Source organism: Carassius gibelio, chromosome A11, assembly GCF_023724105.1.
Source record: "Carassius gibelio isolate Cgi1373 ecotype wild population from Czech Republic chromosome A11, carGib1.2-hapl.c, whole genome shotgun sequence".
In the NCBI taxonomy this organism is placed as follows: domain Eukaryota; kingdom Metazoa; phylum Chordata; class Actinopteri; order Cypriniformes; family Cyprinidae; genus Carassius; species Carassius gibelio.
Genome location: NC_068381.1, coordinates 26,407,704 through 26,428,581, shown reverse-complemented (window position 1 = coordinate 26,428,581; position 20,878 = coordinate 26,407,704). Strand labels below are relative to the sequence as shown.

The 20,878-nt window shown below is 44.9% G+C and overlaps 1 protein-coding gene and 20 non-coding genes across 21 annotated transcripts; 16 read left to right on the top strand and 5 right to left on the bottom strand.

Annotated features, from left to right (window-relative positions):
• The first annotated feature begins 179 nt into the window (after positions 1 to 179).
• Positions 180 to 252, top strand: trnar-acg (transfer RNA arginine (anticodon ACG)). The gene has a single exon. It is a non-coding gene; the product is annotated as a tRNA-Arg (tRNA).
• A 1,605-nt stretch (positions 253 to 1,857) lies between these two features.
• Positions 1,858 to 1,929, bottom strand: trnae-cuc (transfer RNA glutamic acid (anticodon CUC)). The gene has a single exon. It is a non-coding gene; the product is annotated as a tRNA-Glu (tRNA).
• Positions 1,930 to 2,099: 170 nt separating this feature from the next.
• Positions 2,100 to 2,172, top strand: trnar-acg (transfer RNA arginine (anticodon ACG)). Its single transcript has one exon. It is a non-coding gene; the product is annotated as a tRNA-Arg (tRNA).
• A 1,224-nt stretch (positions 2,173 to 3,396) lies between these two features.
• Positions 3,397 to 3,468, top strand: trnae-uuc (transfer RNA glutamic acid (anticodon UUC)). The gene has a single exon. It is a non-coding gene; the product is annotated as a tRNA-Glu (tRNA).
• A 546-nt stretch (positions 3,469 to 4,014) lies between these two features.
• On the top strand, positions 4,015 to 4,089 carry trnar-gcg (transfer RNA arginine (anticodon GCG)). The gene has a single exon. It is a non-coding gene; the product is annotated as a tRNA-Arg (tRNA).
• A 1,214-nt stretch (positions 4,090 to 5,303) lies between these two features.
• Positions 5,304 to 5,375, top strand: trnae-uuc (transfer RNA glutamic acid (anticodon UUC)). The gene has a single exon. It is a non-coding gene; the product is annotated as a tRNA-Glu (tRNA).
• Positions 5,376 to 5,692: 317 nt separating this feature from the next.
• On the bottom strand, positions 5,693 to 5,764 carry trnae-cuc (transfer RNA glutamic acid (anticodon CUC)). Its single transcript has one exon. It is a non-coding gene; the product is annotated as a tRNA-Glu (tRNA).
• A 1,471-nt stretch (positions 5,765 to 7,235) lies between these two features.
• On the top strand, positions 7,236 to 7,307 carry trnae-uuc (transfer RNA glutamic acid (anticodon UUC)). Its single transcript has one exon. It is a non-coding gene; the product is annotated as a tRNA-Glu (tRNA).
• A 124-nt stretch (positions 7,308 to 7,431) lies between these two features.
• Positions 7,432 to 7,519, top strand: trnay-gua (transfer RNA tyrosine (anticodon GUA)). The gene is given in 2 exon segments: positions 7,432 to 7,468; positions 7,484 to 7,519. It is a non-coding gene; the product is annotated as a tRNA-Tyr (tRNA).
• Positions 7,520 to 7,624: 105 nt separating this feature from the next.
• On the bottom strand, positions 7,625 to 7,696 carry trnae-cuc (transfer RNA glutamic acid (anticodon CUC)). Its single transcript has one exon. It is a non-coding gene; the product is annotated as a tRNA-Glu (tRNA).
• A 170-nt stretch (positions 7,697 to 7,866) lies between these two features.
• On the top strand, positions 7,867 to 7,939 carry trnar-acg (transfer RNA arginine (anticodon ACG)). Its single transcript has one exon. It is a non-coding gene; the product is annotated as a tRNA-Arg (tRNA).
• A 1,216-nt stretch (positions 7,940 to 9,155) lies between these two features.
• On the top strand, positions 9,156 to 9,227 carry trnae-uuc (transfer RNA glutamic acid (anticodon UUC)). The gene has a single exon. It is a non-coding gene; the product is annotated as a tRNA-Glu (tRNA).
• A 124-nt stretch (positions 9,228 to 9,351) lies between these two features.
• On the top strand, positions 9,352 to 9,439 carry trnay-gua (transfer RNA tyrosine (anticodon GUA)). Its single transcript is given in 2 exon segments — positions 9,352 to 9,388; positions 9,404 to 9,439. It is a non-coding gene; the product is annotated as a tRNA-Tyr (tRNA).
• A 105-nt stretch (positions 9,440 to 9,544) lies between these two features.
• Positions 9,545 to 9,616, bottom strand: trnae-cuc (transfer RNA glutamic acid (anticodon CUC)). Its single transcript has one exon. It is a non-coding gene; the product is annotated as a tRNA-Glu (tRNA).
• Positions 9,617 to 9,786: 170 nt separating this feature from the next.
• trnar-acg (transfer RNA arginine (anticodon ACG)) lies at positions 9,787 to 9,859 on the top strand. The gene has a single exon. It is a non-coding gene; the product is annotated as a tRNA-Arg (tRNA).
• A 1,224-nt stretch (positions 9,860 to 11,083) lies between these two features.
• trnae-uuc (transfer RNA glutamic acid (anticodon UUC)) lies at positions 11,084 to 11,155 on the top strand. Its single transcript has one exon. It is a non-coding gene; the product is annotated as a tRNA-Glu (tRNA).
• Positions 11,156 to 11,817: 662 nt separating this feature from the next.
• On the top strand, positions 11,818 to 11,890 carry trnar-acg (transfer RNA arginine (anticodon ACG)). Its single transcript has one exon. It is a non-coding gene; the product is annotated as a tRNA-Arg (tRNA).
• Positions 11,891 to 13,114: 1,224 nt separating this feature from the next.
• trnae-uuc (transfer RNA glutamic acid (anticodon UUC)) lies at positions 13,115 to 13,186 on the top strand. Its single transcript has one exon. It is a non-coding gene; the product is annotated as a tRNA-Glu (tRNA).
• Positions 13,187 to 13,389: 203 nt separating this feature from the next.
• Positions 13,390 to 13,477, top strand: trnay-gua (transfer RNA tyrosine (anticodon GUA)). Its single transcript is given in 2 exon segments — positions 13,390 to 13,426; positions 13,442 to 13,477. It is a non-coding gene; the product is annotated as a tRNA-Tyr (tRNA).
• A 107-nt stretch (positions 13,478 to 13,584) lies between these two features.
• Positions 13,585 to 13,656, bottom strand: trnae-cuc (transfer RNA glutamic acid (anticodon CUC)). Its single transcript has one exon. It is a non-coding gene; the product is annotated as a tRNA-Glu (tRNA).
• Positions 13,657 to 15,791: 2,135 nt separating this feature from the next.
• On the top strand, positions 15,792 to 19,465 carry LOC128022769 (uncharacterized). Its single transcript, XM_052610561.1, has 5 exons — positions 15,792 to 16,470; positions 16,570 to 16,842; positions 16,968 to 18,560; positions 18,706 to 18,909; positions 19,032 to 19,465. Exons 1-5 carry the CDS (start codon positions 15,858 to 15,860, stop codon positions 19,463 to 19,465), a joined length of 3,117 nt encoding a protein of 1,038 aa, XP_052466521.1. The 5' UTR covers positions 15,792 to 15,857.
• The last annotated feature ends 1,413 nt before the right edge of the window (positions 19,466 to 20,878 follow it).

The following is a 20,878-nucleotide window of genomic DNA, read 5'->3' as shown; positions in this document are numbered from 1 at the left end:
AGGGATGGTGGGATGGAGGGCTCGTGGGCTGCTGGGCTGGTGGGCTGGAGGGCTGGAGGGCTGGAGGGCTGGTAGTCTGTTCTCCTGATAACAAGGTGAGAATGAGCAGACATCAATGCTTGCCACCGTCACATCGAAAACCAACAAGTCTGTAACAATCGGGGGTCTTTACTTTTGGTGGGCCAGTGGCGCAATGGATAACGCGTCTGACTACGGATCAGAAGATTCTAGGTTCGACTCCTGGCTGGCTCGCTCTGTGCTTGTTTTTCTCCGGCTTATTTTGTTGTTGTGTTTTTTTTCTCCAAAGTCCAAAAGAAAAGGCAACTCTCTAGGCATTCTTCTATTTTTTCCAAAAAAAGGCACATTCTGCACACCCATTCCGATGTCTAGGGGAGACACGGACATGCTTTGGTATTGCCATTCGTCTCACAAAATGCAGGCTGGTGGGCCAGTTGATTCTAGAATGAACAATTTCATCGCTACTCTGTAACCGCTTTACTACTTTGAAGGGTGCAATGCCATGTGGTTTTGATGTCACAGGCTTGCCATTTTGAAGCCTTATCACTAATTGCCACCTGGACATTGAGAATAATTTGTAATCTGCATTAAACTGAACGAGCGAATAATCAGCATATTAAAAATTGGTCTCACTTTCATTATTAACCTCACAACATGTCAGTTTTGTACCTTGACAGACCGACGATAGGCAGTTTTTCCTCTAGATAACGGTTGCCATGTGTGTTTTCAGATGCATGACACAAGTATTTTCACCTGGACAAGACCTTAATTACCAGTTCGAGGTATAAATTCAGCAATCACAGGATTCTGGCCAAAAAACTGAACCATGTGTGAGTCAACAAACATGTCCCTTGAATGCATGCAACACTATATATTTCAGTAAACCGTCCCTTCAGATTATTCTTGTATTGCCAAATTATTATCACATTGTTACAGTCACACACCAAAAGCAACAGGCCACTACAAAACCCTGCGCCCACACTGGCCACATTTATGGAAAGTGGCCCACAAGCTTGTGGCCAATTAAAGCTGGCCAGTTCCCATATGGTCTAGCAGTTAGGATTCCTGGTTTTCTTGTACGCAGCCAGGGGTTGACTCCAGTTTTTCCTCTAGATAAAGGTTGCCGTGTGTGTTTTCAAATGGATGACACGAGTATTTTCACTTGGACAAGAGCTTAATTACCAGTTTGAGGAATCAATTCTGCAATCACAGGAATCTGCCCAAATACACTGAACCCCCGGGTTGAGTGAAAAAACAGATTCCCTGAATGCATACAACACTATATAATTCAGAAAACCGTCCTTTTGCATAATTCTTGTTTTGCCAAATTATTATCACATTGTTACAGTCACAGAACTAAAGCAACAGGCCACTACAAGGTCCTGCGCCCACGCTGACCACATGTATGGAAAGTGCGCCAGAAGCCCATGGCCAGTTTAAAGTGTCCAAATCCCATATGGTCTAGCGGTTAGGATTCCTGATTTTCACCCAGGCGGCCCGGGTTCAACTCCCGGTATGGGAATGGATGCTCCTTTTTGCTTCCCTCCTCAAAAATCCAGCAAATCTTCCTGCACCAGAAGTGACTTTTTGGCCAGCAGTAGAGCTACAGAACCCTGATATGTCGAGGTTCTGACTAGCCCTTAGCCCCTTCGATAGCTCAGCTGGTAGAGCGGAGGACTGTAGGTTGGAGTGTTGGCCATCCTTAGGTCGCTGGTTCAACTCCGGCTCGAAGGAGGTGTTTTTTTCATGTTCCCACCAATGTTTTGGCTTGTAGCTGGCTTTCTCACAGCTGTCAGCAGAGCTTGAATCCGCAGTCCACAATTGGAAGGCAAAAGAGCTTTCCCTGACCGGGAATCGAACCCGGGCCGCGGCGGTGAGAGCGCCGAATCCTAACCACTAGACCACCAGGGAGGGATGGTGGGCTGGAGGGCTCGTGGGCTGCTGGGCTGGTGGGCTGGAGGGCTGGAGGGCTGGTAGTCTGTTCTCCTGATAACAAGGTGAGAATGAGCAGACATCAATGCTTGCCACCGTCACATCGAAAACCAACAAGTCTGTAACAATCGGGGGTCTTTACTTTTGGTGGGCCAGTGGCGCAATGGATAACGCGTCTGACTACGGATCAGAAGATTCTAGGTTCGACTCCTGGCTGGCTCGCTCTGTGCTTGTTTTTCTCCGGCTTATTTTGTTGTTGTGTTTTTTTTCTCCAAAGTCCAAAAGAAAAGGCAACTCTCTAGGCATTCTTCTATTTTTTCCAAAAAAAGGCACATTCTGCACACCCATTCCGATGTCTAGGGGAGACACGGACATGCTTTGGTATTGCCATTCGTCTCACAAAATGCAGGCTGGTGGGCCAGTTGATTCTAGAATGAACAATTTCATCGCTACTCTGTAACCGCTTTACTACTTTGAAGGGTGCAATGCCATGTGGTTTTGATGTCACAGGCTTGCCATTTTGAAGCCTTATCACTAATTGCCACCTGGACATTGAGAATAATTTGTAATCTGCATTAAACTGAACGAGCGAATAATCAGCAATTTTGCGGATTAAAAATTGGTCTCACTTTCATTATTAACCTCACAACATGTCAGTTTTGTACCTTGACAGACCGACGATAGGCAGTTTTTCCTCTAGATAACGGTTGCCATGTGTGTTTTCAGATGCATGACACAAGTATTTTCACCTGGACAAGACCTTAATTACCAGTTCGAGGTATAAATTCAGCAATCACAGGATTCTGGCCAAAAAACTGAACCATGTGTGAGTCAACAAACATGTCCCTTGAATGCATGCAACACTATATATTTCAGTAAACCGTCCCTTCGGATGATTCTTGTATTGCCAAATTATTATCACATTGTTACAGTCACACACCAAAAGCAACAGGCCACTACAAAACCCTGCGCCCACACTGGCCACATTTATGGAAAGTGGCCCACAAGCTTGTGGCCAGTTAAAGCTGGCCAGTTCCCATATGGTCTAGCAGTTAGGATTCCTGGTTTTCTTGTACGCAGCCAGGGGTTGACTCCAGTTTTTCCTCTAGATAAAGGTTGCCGTGTGTGTTTTCAAATGGATGACACGAGTATTTTCACTTGGACAAGAGCTTAATTACCAGTTTGAGGAATCAATTCTGCAATCACAGGAATCTGCCCAAATACACTGAACCCCCGGGTTGAGTGAAAAAACAGATTCCCTGAATGCATACAACACTATATAATTCAGAAAACCGTCCTTTTGCATAATTCTTGTTTTGCCAAATTATTATCACATTGTTACAGTCACAGAACTAAAGCAACAGGCCACTACAAGGTCCTGCGCCCACGCTGACCACATGTATGGAAAGTGCGCCAGAAGCCCATGGCCAGTTTAAAGTGTCCAAATCCCATATGGTCTAGCGGTTAGGATTCCTGGTTTTCACCCAGGCGGCCCGGGTTCAACTCCCGGTATGGGAATGGATGCTCCTTTTTGCTTCCCTCCTCAAAAATCCAGCAAATCTTCCTGCACCAGAAGTGACTTTTTGGCCAGCAGTAGAGCTACAGAACCCTGATATGTCGAGGTTCTGACTAGCCCTTAGCCCCTTCGATAGCTCAGCTGGTAGAGCGGAGGACTGTAGGTTGGAGTGTTGGCCATCCTTAGGTCGCTGGTTCAACTCCGGCTCGAAGGAGGTGTTTTTTTCATGTTCCCACCAATGTTTTGGCTTGGAGCTGGCTTTCTCACAGCTGTCAGCAGAGCTTGAATTCGCAGTCCACAATTGGAAGGCAAAAGAGCTTTCCCTGACCGGGAATCGAACCCGTGTCGCGGCGGTGAGAGCGCCGAATCCTAACCACTAGACCACCAGGGAGGGATGGTGGGATGGAGGGCTCGTGGGCTGCTGGGCTGGTGGGCTGGAGGGCTGGTAGTCTGTTCTCCTGATAACAAGGTGAGAATGAGCAGACATCAATGCTTGCCACCGTCACATCGAAAACCAACAAGTCTGTAACAATCGGGGGTCTATCGGTGCGCCAGTGGCGCAATGGATAACGCGTCTGACTGCGGATCAGAAGATTCTAGGTTCGACTCCTGGCTGGCTCGCTCTGTGCTTGTTTTTCTCCGGCTTATTTTGTTGTTGTGTTTTTTTTCTCCAAAGTCCAAAAGAAAAGGCAACTCTCTAGGCATTCTTCTATTTTTTCCAAAAAAAGGCACATTCTGCACACCCATTCCGATGTCTAGGGGAGACACGGACATGCTTTGGTATTGCCATTCGTCTCACAAAATGCAGGCTGGTGGGCCAGTTGATTCTAGAATGAACAATTTCATCGCTACTCTGTAACCGCTTTACTACTTTGAAGGGTGCAATGCCATGTGGTTTTGATGTCACAGGCTTGCCATTTTGAAGCCTTATCACTAATTGCCACCTGGACATTGAGAATAATTTGTAATCTGCATTAAACTGAACGAGCGAATAATCAGCATATTAAAAATTGGTCTCACTTTCATTATTAACCTCACAACATGTCAGTTTTGTACCTTGAAAGACCGACGATAGGCAGTTTTTCCTCTAGATAACGGTTGCCATGTGTGTTTTCAGATGCATGACACAAGTATTTTCACCTGGACAAGACCTTAATTACCAGTTCGAGGTATAAATTCAGCAATCACAGGATTCTGGCCAAAAAACTGAACCATGTGTGAGTCAACAAACATGTCCCTTGAATGCATGCAACACTATATATTTCAGTAAACCGTCCCTTCGGATGATTCTTGTATTGCCAAATTATTATCACATTGTTACAGTCACACACCAAAAGCAACAGGCCACTACAAAACCCTGCGCCCACACTGGCCACATTTATGGAAAGTGGCCCACAAGCTTGTGGCCAGTTAAAGCTGGCCAGTTCCCATATGGTCTAGCAGTTAGGATTCCTGGTTTTCTTGTACGCAGCCAGGGGTTGACTCCAGTTTTTCCTCTAGATAAAGGTTGCCGTGTGTGTTTTCAAATGGATGACACGAGTATTTTCACTTGGACAAGAGCTTAATTACCAGTTTGAGGAATCAATTCTGCAATCACAGGAATCTGCCCAAATACACTGAACCCCCGGGTTGAGTGAAAAAACAGATTCCCTGAATGCATACAACACTATATAATTCAGAAAACCGTCCTTTTGGATAATTCTTGTTTTGCCAAATTATTATCACATTGTTACAGTCACAGAACTAAAGCAACAGGCCACTACAAGGTCCTAAGCCCACGCTGACCACATGTATGGAAAGTGCGCCAGAAGCCCATGGCCAGTTTAAAGTGTCCAAATCCCATATGGTCTAGCGGTTAGGATTCCTGGTTTTCACCCAGGCGGCCCGGGTTCAACTCCCGGTATGGGAATGGATGCTCCTTTTTGCTTCCCTCCTCAAAAATCCAGCAAATCTTCCTGCACCAGAAGTGACTTTTTGGCCAGCAGTAGAGCTACAGAACCCTGATATGTCGAGGTTCTGACTAGCCCTTAGCCCCTTCGATAGCTCAGCTGGTAGAGCGGAGGACTGTAGGTTGGAGTGTTGGCCATCCTTAGGTCGCTGGTTCAACTCCGGCTCGAAGGAGGTGTTTTTTTCATGTTCCCACCAATGTTTTGGCTTGGAGCTGGCTTTCTCACAGCTGTCAGCAGAGCTTGAATTCGCAGTCCACAATTGGAAGGCAAAAGAGCTTTCCCTGACCGGGAATCGAACCCGGGCCACGGCGGTGAGAGCGCCGAATCCTAACCACTAGACCACCAGGGAGGGATGGTGGGATGGAGGGCTCGTGGGCTGCTGGGCTGGTGGGCTGGAGGGCTGGAGGGCTGGAGGGCTGGTAGTCTGTTCTCCTGATAACAAGGTGAGAATGAGCAGACATCAATGCTTGCCACCGTCACATCGAAAACCAACAAGTCTGTAACAATCGGGGGTCTTTACTTTTGGTGGGCCAGTGGCGCAATGGATAACGCGTCTGACTACGGATCAGAAGATTCTAGGTTCGACTCCTGGCTGGCTGGCTCGCTCTGTGCTTGTTTTTCTCCGGCTTATTTTGTTGTTGTGTTTTTTTTCTCCAAAGTCCAAAAGAAAAGGCAACTCTCTAGGCATTCTTCTATTTTTTCCAAAAAAAGGCACATTCTGCACACCCATTCCGATGTCTAGGGGAGACACGGACATGCTTTGGTATTGCCATTCGTCTCACAAAATGCAGGCTGGTGGGCCAGTTGATTCTAGAATGAACAATTTCATCGCTACTCTGTAACCGCTTTACTACTTTGAAGGGTGCAATGCCATGTGGTTTTGATGTCACAGGCTTGCCATTTTGAAGCCTTATCACTAATTGCCACCTGGACATTGAGAATAATTTGTAATCTGCATTAAACTGAACGAGCGAATAATCAGCATATTAAAGATTGGTCTCACTTTCATTATTAACCTCACAACATGTCAGTTTTGTACCTTGACAGACCGACGATAGGCAGTTTTTCCTCTAGATAACGGTTGCCATGTGTGTTTTCAGATGCATGACACAAGTATTTTCACCTGGACAAGACCTTAATTACCAGTTCGAGGTATAAATTCAGCAATCACAGGATTCTGGCCAAAAAACTGAACCATGTGTGAGTCAACAAACATGTCCCTTGAATGCATGCAACACTATATATTTCAGTAAACCGTCCCTTCGGATGATTCTTGTATTGCCAAATTATTATCACATTGTTACAGTCACACACCAAAAGCAACAGGCCACTACAAAACCCTGCGCCCACACTGGCCACATTTATGGAAAGTGGCCCACAAGCTTGTGGCCAGTTAAAGCTGGCCAGTTCCCATATGGTCTAGCAGTTAGGATTCCTGGTTTTCTTGTACGCAGCCAGGGGTTGACTCCAGTTTTTCCTCTAGATAAAGGTTGCCGTGTGTGTTTTCAAATGGATGACACGAGTATTTTCACTTGGACAAGAGCTTAATTACCAGTTTGAGGAATCAATTCTGCAATCACAGGAATCTGCCCAAATACACTGAACCCCCGGGTTGAGTGAAAAAACAGATTCCCTGAATGCATACAACACTATATAATTCAGAAAACCGTCCTTTTGGATAATTCTTGTTTTGCCAAATTATTATCACATTGTTACAGTCACAGAACTAAAGCAACAGGCCACTACAAGGTCCTGCGCCCACGCTGACCACATGTATGGAAAGTGCGCCAGAAGCCCATGGCCAGTTTAAAGTGTCCAAATCCCATATGGTCTAGCGGTTAGGATTCCTGGTTTTCACCCAGGCGGCCCGGGTTCAACTCCCGGTATGGGAATGGATGCTCCTTTTTGCTTCCCTCCTCAAAAATCCAGCAAATCTTCCTGCACCAGAAGTGACTTTTTGGCCAGCAGTAGAGCTACAGAACCCTGATATGTCGAGGTTCTGACTAGCCCTTAGCCCCTTCGATAGCTCAGCTGGTAGAGCGGAGGACTGTAGGTTGGAGTGTTGGCCATCCTTAGGTCGCTGGTTCAACTCCGGCTCGAAGGAGGTGTTTTTTTCATGTTCCCACCAATGTTTTGGCTTGGAGCTGGCTTTCTCACAGCTGTCAGCAGAGCTTGAATTCGCAGTCCACAATTGGAAGGCAAAAGAGCTTTCCCTGACCGGGAATCGAACCCGGGCCACGGCGGTGAGAGCGCCGAATCCTAACCACTAGACCACCAGGGAGGGATGGTGGGATGGAGGGCTCGTGGGCTGCTGGGCTGGAGGGCTGGAGGGCTGGAGGGCTGGTAGTCTGTTCTCCTGATAACAAGGTGAGAATGAGCAGACATCAATGCTTGCCACCGTCACATCGAAAACCAACAAGTCTGTAACAATCGGGGGTCTTTACTTTTGGTGGGCCAGTGGCGCAATGGATAACGCGTCTGACTACGGATCAGAAGATTCTAGGTTCGACTCCTGGCTGGCTCGCTCTGTGCTTGTTTTTCTCCGGCTTATTTTGTTGTTGTGTTTTTTTTCTCCAAAGTCCAAAAGAAAAGGCAACTCTCTAGGCATTCTTCTATTTTTTCCAAAAAAAGGCACATTCTGCACACCCATTCCGATGTCTAGGGGAGACACGGACATGCTTTGGTATTGCCATTCGTCTCACAAAATGCAGGCTGGTGGGCCAGTTGATTCTAGAATGAACAATTTCATCGCTACTCTGTAACCGCTTTACTACTTTGAAGGGTGCAATGCCATGTGGTTTTGATGTCACAGGCTTGCCATTTTGAAGCCTTATCACTAATTGCCACCTGGACATTGAGAATAATTTGTAATCTGCATTAAACTGAACGAGCGAATAATCAGCATATTAAAAATTGGTCTCACTTTCATTATTAACCTCACAACATGTCAGTTTTGTACCTTGACAGACCAACGATAGGCAGTTTTTCCTCTAGATAACGGTTGCCATGTGTGTTTTCAGATGCATGACACAAGTATTTTCACCTGGACAAGACCTTAATTACCAGTTCGAGGTATAAATTCAGCAATCACAGGATTCTGGCCAAAAAACTGAACCATGTGTGAGTCAACAAACATGTCCCTTGAATGCATGCAACACTATATATTTCAGTAAACCGTCCCTTCGGATTATTCTTGTATTGCCAAATTATTATCACATTGTTACAGTCACACACCAAAAGCAACAGGCCACTACAAAACCCTGCGCCCACACTGGCCACATTTATGGAAAGTGGCCCACAAGCTTGTGGCCAATTAAAGCTGGCCAGTTCCCATATGGTCTAGCAGTTAGGATTCCTGGTTTTCTTGTACGCAGCCAGGGGTTGACTCCAGTTTTTCCTCTAGATAAAGGTTGCCGTGTGTGTTTTCAAATGGATGACACGAGTATTTTCACTTGGACAAGAGCTTAATTACCAGTTTGAGGAATCAATTCTGCAATCACAGGAATCTGCCCAAATACACTGAACCCCCGGGTTGAGTGAAAAAACAGATTCCCTGAATGCATACAACACTATATAATTCAGAAAACCGTCCTTTTGCATAATTCTTGTTTTGCCAAATTATTATCACATTGTTACAGTCACAGAACTAAAGCAACAGGCCACTACAAGGTCCTGCGCCCACGCTGACCACATGTATGGAAAGTGCGCCAGAAGCCCATGGCCAGTTTAAAGTGTCCAAATCCCATATGGTCTAGCGGTTAGGATTCCTGGTTTTCACCCAGGCGGCCCGGGTTCAACTCCCGGTATGGGAATGGATGCTCCTTTTTGCTTCCCTCCTCAAAAATCCAGCAAATCTTCCTGCACCAGAAGTGACTTTTTGGCCAGCAGTAGAGCTACAGAACCCTGATATGTCGAGGTTCTGACTAGCCCTTAGCCCCTTCGATAGCTCAGCTGGTAGAGCGGAGGACTGTAGGTTGGAGTGTTGGCCATCCTTAGGTCGCTGGTTCAACTCCGGCTCGAAGGAGGTGTTTTTTTCATGTTCCCACCAATGTTTTGGCTTGTAGCTGGCTTTCTCACAGCTGTCAGCAGAGCTTGAATCCGCAGTCCACAATTGGAAGGCAAAAGAGCTTTCCCTGACCGGGAATCGAACCCGGGCCGCGGCGGTGAGAGCGCCGAATCCTAACCACTAGACCACCAGGGAGGGATGGTGGGCTGGAGGGCTCGTGGGCTGCTGGGCTGGTGGGCTGGAGGGCTGGAGGGCTGGTAGTCTGTTCTCCTGATAACAAGGTGAGAATGAGCAGACATCAATGCTTGCCACCGTCACATCGAAAACCAACAAGTCTGTAACAATCGGGGGTCTTTACTTTTGGTGGGCCAGTGGCGCAATGGATAACGCGTCTGACTACGGATCAGAAGATTCTAGGTTCGACTCCTGGCTGGCTCGCTCTGTGCTTGTTTTTCTCCGGCTTATTTTGTTGTTGTGTTTTTTTTCTCCAAAGTCCAAAAGAAAAGGCAACTCTCTAGGCATTCTTCTATTTTTTCCAAAAAAAGGCACATTCTGCACACCCATTCCGATGTCTAGGGGAGACACGGACATGCTTTGGTATTGCCATTCGTCTCACAAAATGCAGGCTGGTGGGCCAGTTGATTCTAGAATGAACAATTTCATCGCTACTCTGTAACCGCTTTACTACTTTGAAGGGTGCAATGCCATGTGGTTTTGATGTCACAGGCTTGCCATTTTGAAGCCTTATCACTAATTGCCACCTGGACATTGAGAATAATTTGTAATCTGCATTAAACTGAACGAGCGAATAATCAGCAATTTTGCGGATTAAAAATTGGTCTCACTTTCATTATTAACCTCACAACATGTCAGTTTTGTACCTTGACAGACCGACGATAGGCAGTTTTTCCTCTAGATAACGGTTGCCATGTGTGTTTTCAGATGCATGACACAAGTATTTTCACCTGGACAAGACCTTAATTACCAGTTCGAGGTATAAATTCAGCAATCACAGGATTCTGGCCAAAAAACTGAACCATGTGTGAGTCAACAAACATGTCCCTTGAATGCATGCAACACTATATATTTCAGTAAACCGTCCCTTCGGATGATTCTTGTATTGCCAAATTATTATCACATTGTTACAGTCACACACCAAAAGCAACAGGCCACTACAAAACCCTGCGCCCACACTGGCCACATTTATGGAAAGTGGCCCACAAGCTTGTGGCCAGTTAAAGCTGGCCAGTTCCCATATGGTCTAGCAGTTAGGATTCCTGGTTTTCTTGTACGCAGCCAGGGGTTGACTCCAGTTTTTCCTCTAGATAAAGGTTGCCGTGTGTGTTTTCAAATGGATGACACGAGTATTTTCACTTGGACAAGAGCTTAATTACCAGTTTGAGGAATCAATTCTGCAATCACAGGAATCTGCCCAAATACACTGAACCCCCGGGTTGAGTGAAAAAACAGATTCCCTGAATGCATACAACACTATATAATTCAGAAAACCGTCCTTTTGCATAATTCTTGTTTTGCCAAATTATTATCACATTGTTACAGTCACAGAACTAAAGCAACAGGCCACTACAAGGTCCTGCGCCCACGCTGACCACATGTATGGAAAGTGCGCCAGAAGCCCATGGCCAGTTTAAAGTGTCCAAATCCCATATGGTCTAGCGGTTAGGATTCCTGGTTTTCACCCAGGCGGCCCGGGTTCAACTCCCGGTATGGGAATGCATGCTCCTTTTTGCTTCCCTCCTCAAAAATCCAGCAAATCTTCCTGCACCAGAAGTGACTTTTTGGCCAGCAGTAGAGCTACAGAACCCTGATATGTCGAGGTTCTGATCCAGCAAATCTTCCTGCACCAGAAGTGACTTTTTGGCCAGCAGTAGAGCTACAGAACCCTGATATGTCGAGGTTCTGACTAGCCCTTAGCCCCTTCGATAGCTCAGCTGGTAGAGCGGAAGACTGTAGGTTGGAGTGTTGGCCATCCTTAGGTCGCTGGTTCAACTCCGGCTCGAAGGAGGTGTTTTTTTCATGTTCCCACCAATGTTTTGGCTTGGAGCTGGCTTTCTCACAGCTGTCAGCAGAGCTTGAATTCGCAGTCCACAATTGGAAGGCAAAAGAGCTTTCCCTGACCGGGAATCGAACCCGGGCCGCGGCGGTGAGAGCGCCGAATCCTAACCACTAGACCACCTGGGAGGGATGGTGGGCTGGAGGGCTCGTGGGCTGGAGGGCTCGTGGGCTGGTGGGCTGGTGGGCTGGAGGGCTGGTGGGCTGGAGGGCTGTTAGTCTGTTCTCCTGATAACAAGGTGAGAATGAGCAGACATCAATGCTTGCCACCGTCACATCGAAAAGCAACAAGTCTGTAACAATCGGGGGTCTTTACTAATGGTGGGCCAGTGGCGCAATGGATAACGCGTCTGACTACGGATCAGAAGATTCTAGGTTCGACTCCTGGCTGGCTCGCTCTGTGCTTGTTTTTCTCCGGCTTATTTTGTTGTTGTGTTTTTTTTCTCCAAAGTCCAAAAGAAAAGGCAACTCTCTAGGCATTCTTCTATTTTTTCCAAAAAAAGGCACATTCTGCACACCCATTCCGATGTCTAGGGGAGACACGGACATGCTTTGGTATTGCCATTCATCTCACAAAATGCTGGCTGGTGGGCCAGTTGATTCTAGAATGAACAATTTCATCGCTACTCTGTAACCGCTTTACTACTTTGAAGGGTGCAATGCCATGTGGTTTTGATGTCACAGGCTTGCCATTTTGAAGCCTTATCACTAATTGCCACCTGGACATTGAGAATAATTTGTAATCTGCATTAAACTGAACGAGCGAATAATCAGCAATTTTGCGGATTAAAAATTGGTCTCACTTTCATTATTAACCTCACAACATGTCAGTTTTGTACCTTGACAGACCGACGATAGGCAGTTTTTCCTCTAGATAACGGTTGCCATGTGTGTTTTCAGATGCATGACACAAGTATTTTCACCTGGACAAGACCTTAATTACCAGTTCGAGGTATAAATTCAGCAATCACAGGATTCTGGCCAAAAAACTGAACCATGTGTGAGTCAACAAACATGTCCCTTGAATGCATGCAACACTATATATTTCAGTAAACCGTCCCTTCGGATGATTCTTGTATTGCCAAATTATTATCACATTGTTACAGTCACACACCAAAAGCAACAGGCCACTACAAAACCCTGCGCCCACACTGGCCACATTTATGGAAAGTGGCCCACAAGCTTGTGGCCAGTTAAAGCTGGCCAGTTCCCATATGGTCTAGCAGTTAGGATTCCTGGTTTTCTCGTACGCAGCCAGGGGTTGACTCCAGTTTTTCCTCTAGATAAAGGTTGCCGTGTGTGTTTTCAAATGGATGACACGAGTATTTTCACTTGGACAAGAGCTTAATTACCAGTTTGAGGAATCAATTCTGCAATCACAGGAATCTGCCCAAATACACTGAACCCCCGGGTTGAGTGAAAAAACAGATTCCCTGAATGCATACAACACTATATAATTCAGAAAACCGTCCTTTTGGATAATTCTTGTTTTGCCAAATTATTATCACATTGTTACAGTCACAGAACTAAAGCAACAGGCCACTACAAGGTCCTGCGCCCACGCTGACCACATGTATGGAAAGTGCGCCAGAAGCCCATGGCCAGTTTAAAGTGTCCAAATCCCATATGGTCTAGCGGTTAGGATTCCTGGTTTTCACCCAGGCGGCCCGGGTTCAACTCCCGGTATGGGAATGCATGCTCCTTTTTGCTTCCCTCCTCAAAAATCCAGCAAATCTTCCTGCACCAGAAGTGACTTTTTGGCCAGCAGTAGAGCTACAGAACCCTGATATGTCGAGGTTCTGATCCAGCAAATCTTCCTGCACCAGAAGTGACTTTTTGGCCAGCAGTAGAGCTACAGAACCCTGATATGTCGATGTTCTGACTAGCCCTTAGCCCCTTCGATAGCTCAGCTGGTAGAGCGGAGGACTGTAGGTTGGAGTGTTGGCCATCCTTAGGTCGCTGGTTCAACTCCGGCTCGAAGGAGGTGTTTTTTTTCATGTTCCCACCAATTTTTTTGGTTTAGAGATGGCTTTCTCACAGCTGTCAGCAGAGCTTGAATTCGCAGTCCACAATTGGAAGGCAAAAGAGCTTTCCCTGACCGGGAATCGAACCCGGGCCGCGGCGGTGAGAGCGCCGAATCCTAACCACTAGACCACCAGGGAGGGATGGTGGGCTGGTGGGCTGGTGGGCTGCTGGGCTGGTGGGCTGGTGGGCTGCTGGGCTGGTGGGCTGGAGGGCTGGTGGGCTGGAGGGCTGGTAGTCTGTTCTCCTGATAACAAGGTGAGAATGAGCAATCGAACCCGGGCCGCGGCGGTGAGAGCGCCGAATCCTAACCACTAGACCACCAGGGAGGGATGGTGGGCTGGAGGGCTCGTGGGCTGGTGGGCTGGTGGGCTGGTGGGCTGGTGGGCTGGAGGGCTGGAGGGCTGGAGGGCTGGTAGTCTGTTCTCCTGATAACAAGGTGAGAATGAGCAGACATCAATGCTTGCCACCGTCACATCGAAAACCAACAAGTCTGTAACAATCGGGCGTCTTTACTATTGGTGGGCCAGTGGCGCTCCATGTCACCTGTAGGTCGTGGTTATTCTTTGTTATGACAGCCAATCACGATCCCGGCTGCAACCATGAATCTTATGTTTTAACCAATCAGCGCTCGTATGGCAACCGCGAATTAGCCAATCAGCGCTCGTATCGTAACCGCGAATTTGCCAATCAGCGCTCGTATCGCAACCGTGATTCCCCCCAGTAACAACAAGCAATTAGCCAATCAGCGCTCGTATCGCAACCGTCATTCCGCCCAGTAACAACAAGAAATTGGCCAATCAGCGCTCGTTCCTTATCCGTGATTCTTCATAGTAACAACAAGTTATCAACAACAATTGATAACGTCAAGAACCCCCGGAGACTTGCGGATAACGGCTGAAGAAGAAGATAACAGTCATCGATTAATTTCTTACCAACATTTGCAATGTAAGTGAATCTTTTATCAATATAAAAGTAACACAATACTGGTGCACAAATATGCATTAATTCATACTTAACGAATGCACAGATAATCACGAGTTAATGAAAACTAATGAAGGACTAACTTAAACCATTAATTAATGATTACTACATCAGCAACTAATAAACATTCTATATGTTTCATAGATTAATTAATACATACAATTTTATTATTTAAATTTACTTTAATGTATTAGTTCCGTATTAACATTATATTAACTAATGACGTAAATGTATATTTTAATTACTACAGTGGCCAAAGCTATTTACTTCAACTTCCAGTTGTCAGCTTTAATTAATCATTAGCTAATGATTTTCAAAGGAATCATGTTATGACTTTACATGTTGAGGTAAAAAATTATTAACCAATTCTTAATATGTTATTGTGGTTATGGATTTTTTTTAAATTAGTCGTACCTCAACAAGTAAAGTTAAAGTAATAACATAATGATATCTTTACAAATTATTAGCTAATGATTCATTAATTATATAATTTGACACTATTAGTTAATATAATATGTTATTAAGGAATGAATAAATTATGACACTTAACTAATAACAACAATTTATTGATTACTTTATCTATGAATCATATAAAATGTTCATTTGTTGCCAATGCAGTAATCATTAATAAATGGTTTGGTCCTTAATGAGTTATATATTAAATCATGATTATCTGTGCATAAATTAAGTATGAATTAATGCATTTAATTGTATTTATTTAATGCATACTAGTGCCAGCATATTGTAACATGAGTTGTGTTTTTATGTTAACATAAAAATAAAGTGTCAAATATATAAAGTTGTTTTGAATGAATAACCTGTAGTTCAGACAAGCTTATAATTCAGCTGATCAATGTAAAATATTATTTAAAAAAAAAAAAGTATTTCATATTTGGTAGATTAGTCGACCAAGCAGAATATAAAGTATATTAAGTTACAGTTTTACCAGCTGCAACATTAAAATGATTCTTACACATTAATTCATTACTTGTTATAATGCAATAATATAGTATACATTATGCTTCTACTTTTAGTACTTTAAGTATATTTTGATTCTAGAATTTTGTATGTATGATCTTTACTTGTAATAGAGCAGAAAAATTTGTGAAAATTTTGTCTTTAAAAAGGAGATCACATAGAACAGACTGAACTTTCCCTTCCCTTTCTCAGGTGGGACAAAAGTTATATTTGAATGTATAATAATTATCTGAAAAATTATCTCTTACTCTGGGATAATTCTGATATGTTAGCCAACATTTTTAGCCTGTAGGAAAATATATACACAAACAAAGCATAGTATAAAATCAACATTACAAGGTGATCATAAGTAAATACAGTTCACTTTTTTTTAATTTAGATGGAACCTCGCTTCAGGAGACGGGCTGATGGCAGCCTGAATCTGACGGATACAGTGGAAGCGTCAAAGGTGAAGGAAGCCAACAAAGGAAAGCCGTACACAAGACCCCTGCCCCCGGAGAAAGTGCTAGACAAAGCCAGGAAAAGTTTAAGTGAGCACCACGGAGATCTGTCTAACAGAAAGCACCTGTTGGGTTTCTTTGAAATCCAATTTGGTGTATTTCGTGGGCAAACATTTAGGTGGGTGGCTGAAAATGCCCTGGGGTATGCTGCTTACCTGGTGGCAGCTATGAAGAGGGACCCCACAGGAGGCAGCAAAGACTCCCAAGAACATGCCCACAACAAGGGGAGTTTCAGGGAGTATATTGAGCTCTTTCCTTCTGGCAGAGTTGCCATTGCCATGAAGGAAGAGCAATATGCTGGAAAAGCTCCCCAGCATGCTGCTGACTCCCAGCACTCTGCCCCTACAGAGTTCACCACCCCCACGCAGCACGCTACCACCACCCATACTTCTACTGCCTCTCTCCGCTCCCTCTTGGTAAGAAAGCTGCCTAACCAAAAAAACTTGAACAAGGCTGTAGAAAGACTGGTTTCCCCCCTCAAAGTCGCACCTTGTAAGCAAACATTTATTTGTATAACACTTTTTTGGTTTGTTTAGTATTTATTGCTGTTCAGTAGTCATGTTTATCTGTTTGTCCTGTGTTTTTTTGTAGCTTTGGCCCAGGCACGTGCACGGCCCTCAGCCACCCTCACCTGTCCAGCTGTGTCCCTTGAGACAGCCACAGGGCCCTCAGCCACCCTCACCTGTCCATCTGTGTCCCTTGAGACAGCCACAGGGCCCTCAGCCACCCTCACCTGTCCATCTGTGTCCCTTGAGACAGCCACAGGGCCCTCAGCCACCCTCACCTGTCCAGCTGTGTCCACTGAGATAGATGACAGCACACTGCTGGCAGAGGCAGCTAAGTTTGAGGCATCATATGTGGCATGTACGTATACTTATTTAAAGTATTCAATGTTTCCTTTCCAGGGATAATAAAGTAAAGTGAAGCAATGTGAATTTGTTTATTTATGTGTTTATTTTCTGTTTTTCTATTTTATTTTATTTTTTCAGCAAGACGAGTTTGTCTTCCGGCTGGATGGACACACACCCTGCCTGAAGTGGACCAGAGGTGGATCTCCAAGGCCCTGTTCAGGTGGACAGCACAGGGGCATCCCGAGCTGGTATTTAGTAGGGTGAACAAACTTTGGTGGTATCCTCCACCCGTGCCACTGAAGACCAGCAATTCTCCTTCCTTGGAGAATTACTTTGGCCATCGCCTGCTGCTCTGGATGCCACGAAAACTGTGGCAAGTGAAGCTGACTTGTCCGCATCCAGACTGTCAAAAAGAACTTCTGACCTCAGCTGGCTTGCATCAAAAGATCAGGCAGGTGGTTGCCATGGGTGAGATGTACTTTGTTGCATCTGAGTACCTGGCCTGCCGAAGATGTAAGAGGAAGGTCATCAGCTGGAGCCATGATCTCGTTTCCCAGCTCGACATTGGCCACAGGGTGCTGTTCCCTTGCATTCTTACTTCAAAACTTGCATGTGACTTCGAGGTAGTAACTTTGATGCGTCAGCGCGGGCTGGGAAACAGCAGCAGCCAGATCCAGCGCAAGCTACAGGAGCGTCATGTTGATGTCTGGTTGCAAAAGACAGTCCAGTATCTGACAGATTGCAAGGGGGTTGCCAGTGCTGTCACGACGAGCCTGATCCTGCCTGTGACATTTGAACCTGTTCCTTCAATGCCTTCTATACCCAAGCACCGATGGCTGATGCAGGTGTACGCCCAGGATGTCCTGCAAAGGCTGGATGAGGTCAAGGCCACTATAACATCACAATATGGTCGAATCTTAAAAATGGATTCTACCAAAAAAGTGGCCAGAAAACTAGCAGGACGCAGCTATGGCACTGCTACTTGGGCAACTAATGTTGGCAATGAGCATGGACAGGTGATCATGTCCGTGCTCACAGCGAGCGAAGGTTTTGGTCTGGGGCCAATGATAGAAGGCCTTATCAAGCGATACAGAGTGGCTGGGGTGGCTCCTCCCGAAGTGCTGTATGTCGACCGAGACTGCTGTGGCAACACTCTTTTGAGGAGGATGTTTGAAGAGTGGGAGCAAATGACCATCCGGTTAGATGTCTGGCACTTCATGAGAAGGTTTGCTGTGGGCTGCACCACCGACTCACACCAGTTATATGCCACTTTTATGAGTGGCCTCAGCCATTGTATTTTCATGTGGGACCAGGTCGACCTGACTGCCCTGAAGACAGCGAAGCATGCAGAGCTAGAAGCTGATGGGAAACCATCATTCGAGGCTGATGTGCTACGCTGTATCAGTCGTAGCGAGCTAGCGCTGCATTGCAGGAGAACCACTCGCGGGACCAAAGAGACCCTGGCATTGATTGAGAGCCATGTTCAGGCCTTTGATGGAGATGCTGGTCGTGACACTCTGGGAGTCCCACTAATAAACTCAGCCCGCATGAGAGAGATTTTAAAGTCCCAGCGGAAGCATGTGGCCTGCATCCAGGATCCTGTCGGTGTGCAGCTCTACATGCAGACGGGTACTGTACTGAAGGGAGGGCACCGCCTGCCAACATACCGCTGTGCCAGAGGTTCCACTTCACTTGAGTCATTTCACCTGCACCTTAACAGATTCATCCCAGGTAATAAATTATTTAATTGAATTATTAAATTAAGATATGATTTATACTGAAATAATTATGAGAATTGCAAGAACAGCTATTTGTGTATTTATAGAAAAAATTTTGTGCTGTGAATTTATTATTATTATTATTTTTTCATTTATAGGCACGCTGGCAAGTGACACCTTCTTTCAGGCATATCTTTTGGATGGGCTTGCAAGGTGGAATGAGGACCGGGCAGTGGCAGCAACAACTAATCAGCAGCAACCACATTCCTACAACCATCTACTGCGTCATGCGGTCAACACTCTTGCAGAGGAGCTCATGGGCATGAAAATCATTCCTTATGTTGGGCCAAGAAAGTACACTGGTATATAACTATTTTTTTTTTTTTTAGTGACACTTTAATTCAAGTATAAACCACTGAACCACTAAGTTATAATATAATATTGTGGTATGTTATCTAATTGTCAATGTTTTTCAATTTTAAAGGTGAGCTTATTGGAGTGGAATATCTTTACCAGCAAACTGGTAAAGTTCTGCAGGACTACAAGTTGGCCATTGAAGAGTCAGAGACTACTGAGGTTGGTATAGAGGTGGATGAAGGTTATGCTGAACTTGAGGAGTTTCAGGACATCACTGTCCCCACCTTTGACACTGAACGGACACCTGCTGCCTCTACACAAGCATCAGTGTCTGCAGCGTCTGCAGCATCATCTCCAACTCCTCCAGCAACCAGCCCCACGTCATCACTGTTTGTGGTCCCTCCATCACCAGTGTCATCTCCTGTCAGCAGCTCACTGCAAACTCAATCAGATCTAGCACTCTTTCCTGGAGCACATAGCTGTGAGTTTTACCATAAAGTATTCATAAAGATTTCGGTATTTGTTATCACACTAACTATAAATTTGTATTTATCACATTGAAAGGCATAAATACAAATTTAAAATAAATATTTACCTTTTTGATGTTGTCCCAGTGGACCGATTATCTGCAGAAACGGATCGTCCAACATCGGAAGAGAACACTTCACATGATGTAAGGGCCCAGTTTATTTTTTATTTACATTTACATGTGTGTAAACATAATCTGGGTTACATTGGATGTGCTTTCATGTGAATATTTGTATTCATTGATGCTATCAAAAGTTCCTAAATTATCTTTCATTTTAGGATTCGGTTGGACCTGATAATATTGAGGGGTATGGAGCCGTGCAGGACTTGGCAGAGTTCTTGGTTAGCCTCAGAGACCACCGTCTGGCTTTGTCAGGAGAAGAGTGCATCAAGATCATCTCCCTATGGCAGGCATTGGGGGAGTATGACAAGAAAAAGACCATTTACCCACCACGTCACCAAACCCACCTAAAACAAGGACGATTCAGGGCCACTAAGAAGATTGTGGCCCCAGGTGTTGAGAGCACCAAAAGGTATGTTATATTTAGTAAATACAGGGTTTACAATTTTTTTGGTAAAATATATATATCTGAAACTGGCTGAAATATCACCTACAACATTTTTTGTTTAGTAACCTGACACCTTCATGACTAGCTTATCTTGGTTATAACATAAATTATTAGTTGTGATTTACATTTAATTCTGACTATATATATTAGGTTGCTAAGTATGTTACATTGCTATGAACACAGTTCCAACCGCACATTGGAATAATTAATTTAGCAGAAACAAAGCAATCATTTCTTAAATAAGTAAAATCATTTTGTATCATTATGTTGTGTCAAATAATTTGTCTTTTACTGTACTTTAGTAAGTAGCCATGTAATAAGCGGGATAATATGCAGTCATTATTGTGGGAAAAAGTCTGACAGGCTGACTTACAACACCCTGTAATAATTCTACAACACAGTAATCCAGTAGAGACCTGATTTATTGATATGACATTTAAACTTCAAACTAAAAACAAAACAAAGAAAGAAAACATAACTATGGGCAGATATTATCAATGAACAATTAGACAACACAAAGCAAAACAGACAGAATAGAAAAGGGAAAATAAAAATAAGATCACACATTGAAAACAATCTTAAATTAATAATATGTATCCTGTTGTAATTTGCAGGTGTTTCGTTGGGGCTCATAGTCCTGCACAGTGGCCTGACTGCAACCGAGTGGTGGAGGCCATTTTCACAAGGCTCTGTGCTCTCTACCCAAACGCGGTGCGCTGTGAGGGAGTGAGGGTGTCCCGCTTCACTGTTGTAGCACGTGCTTACAAGCACATCCGTGAGTGCATCCTCACCAATGCTAAGGTGATGAGTGAGACCACCATCCAGCTCCCAGAAGTGAACGCTGCAACAGTCAACAATGGTTAGTAAATTGTCACAG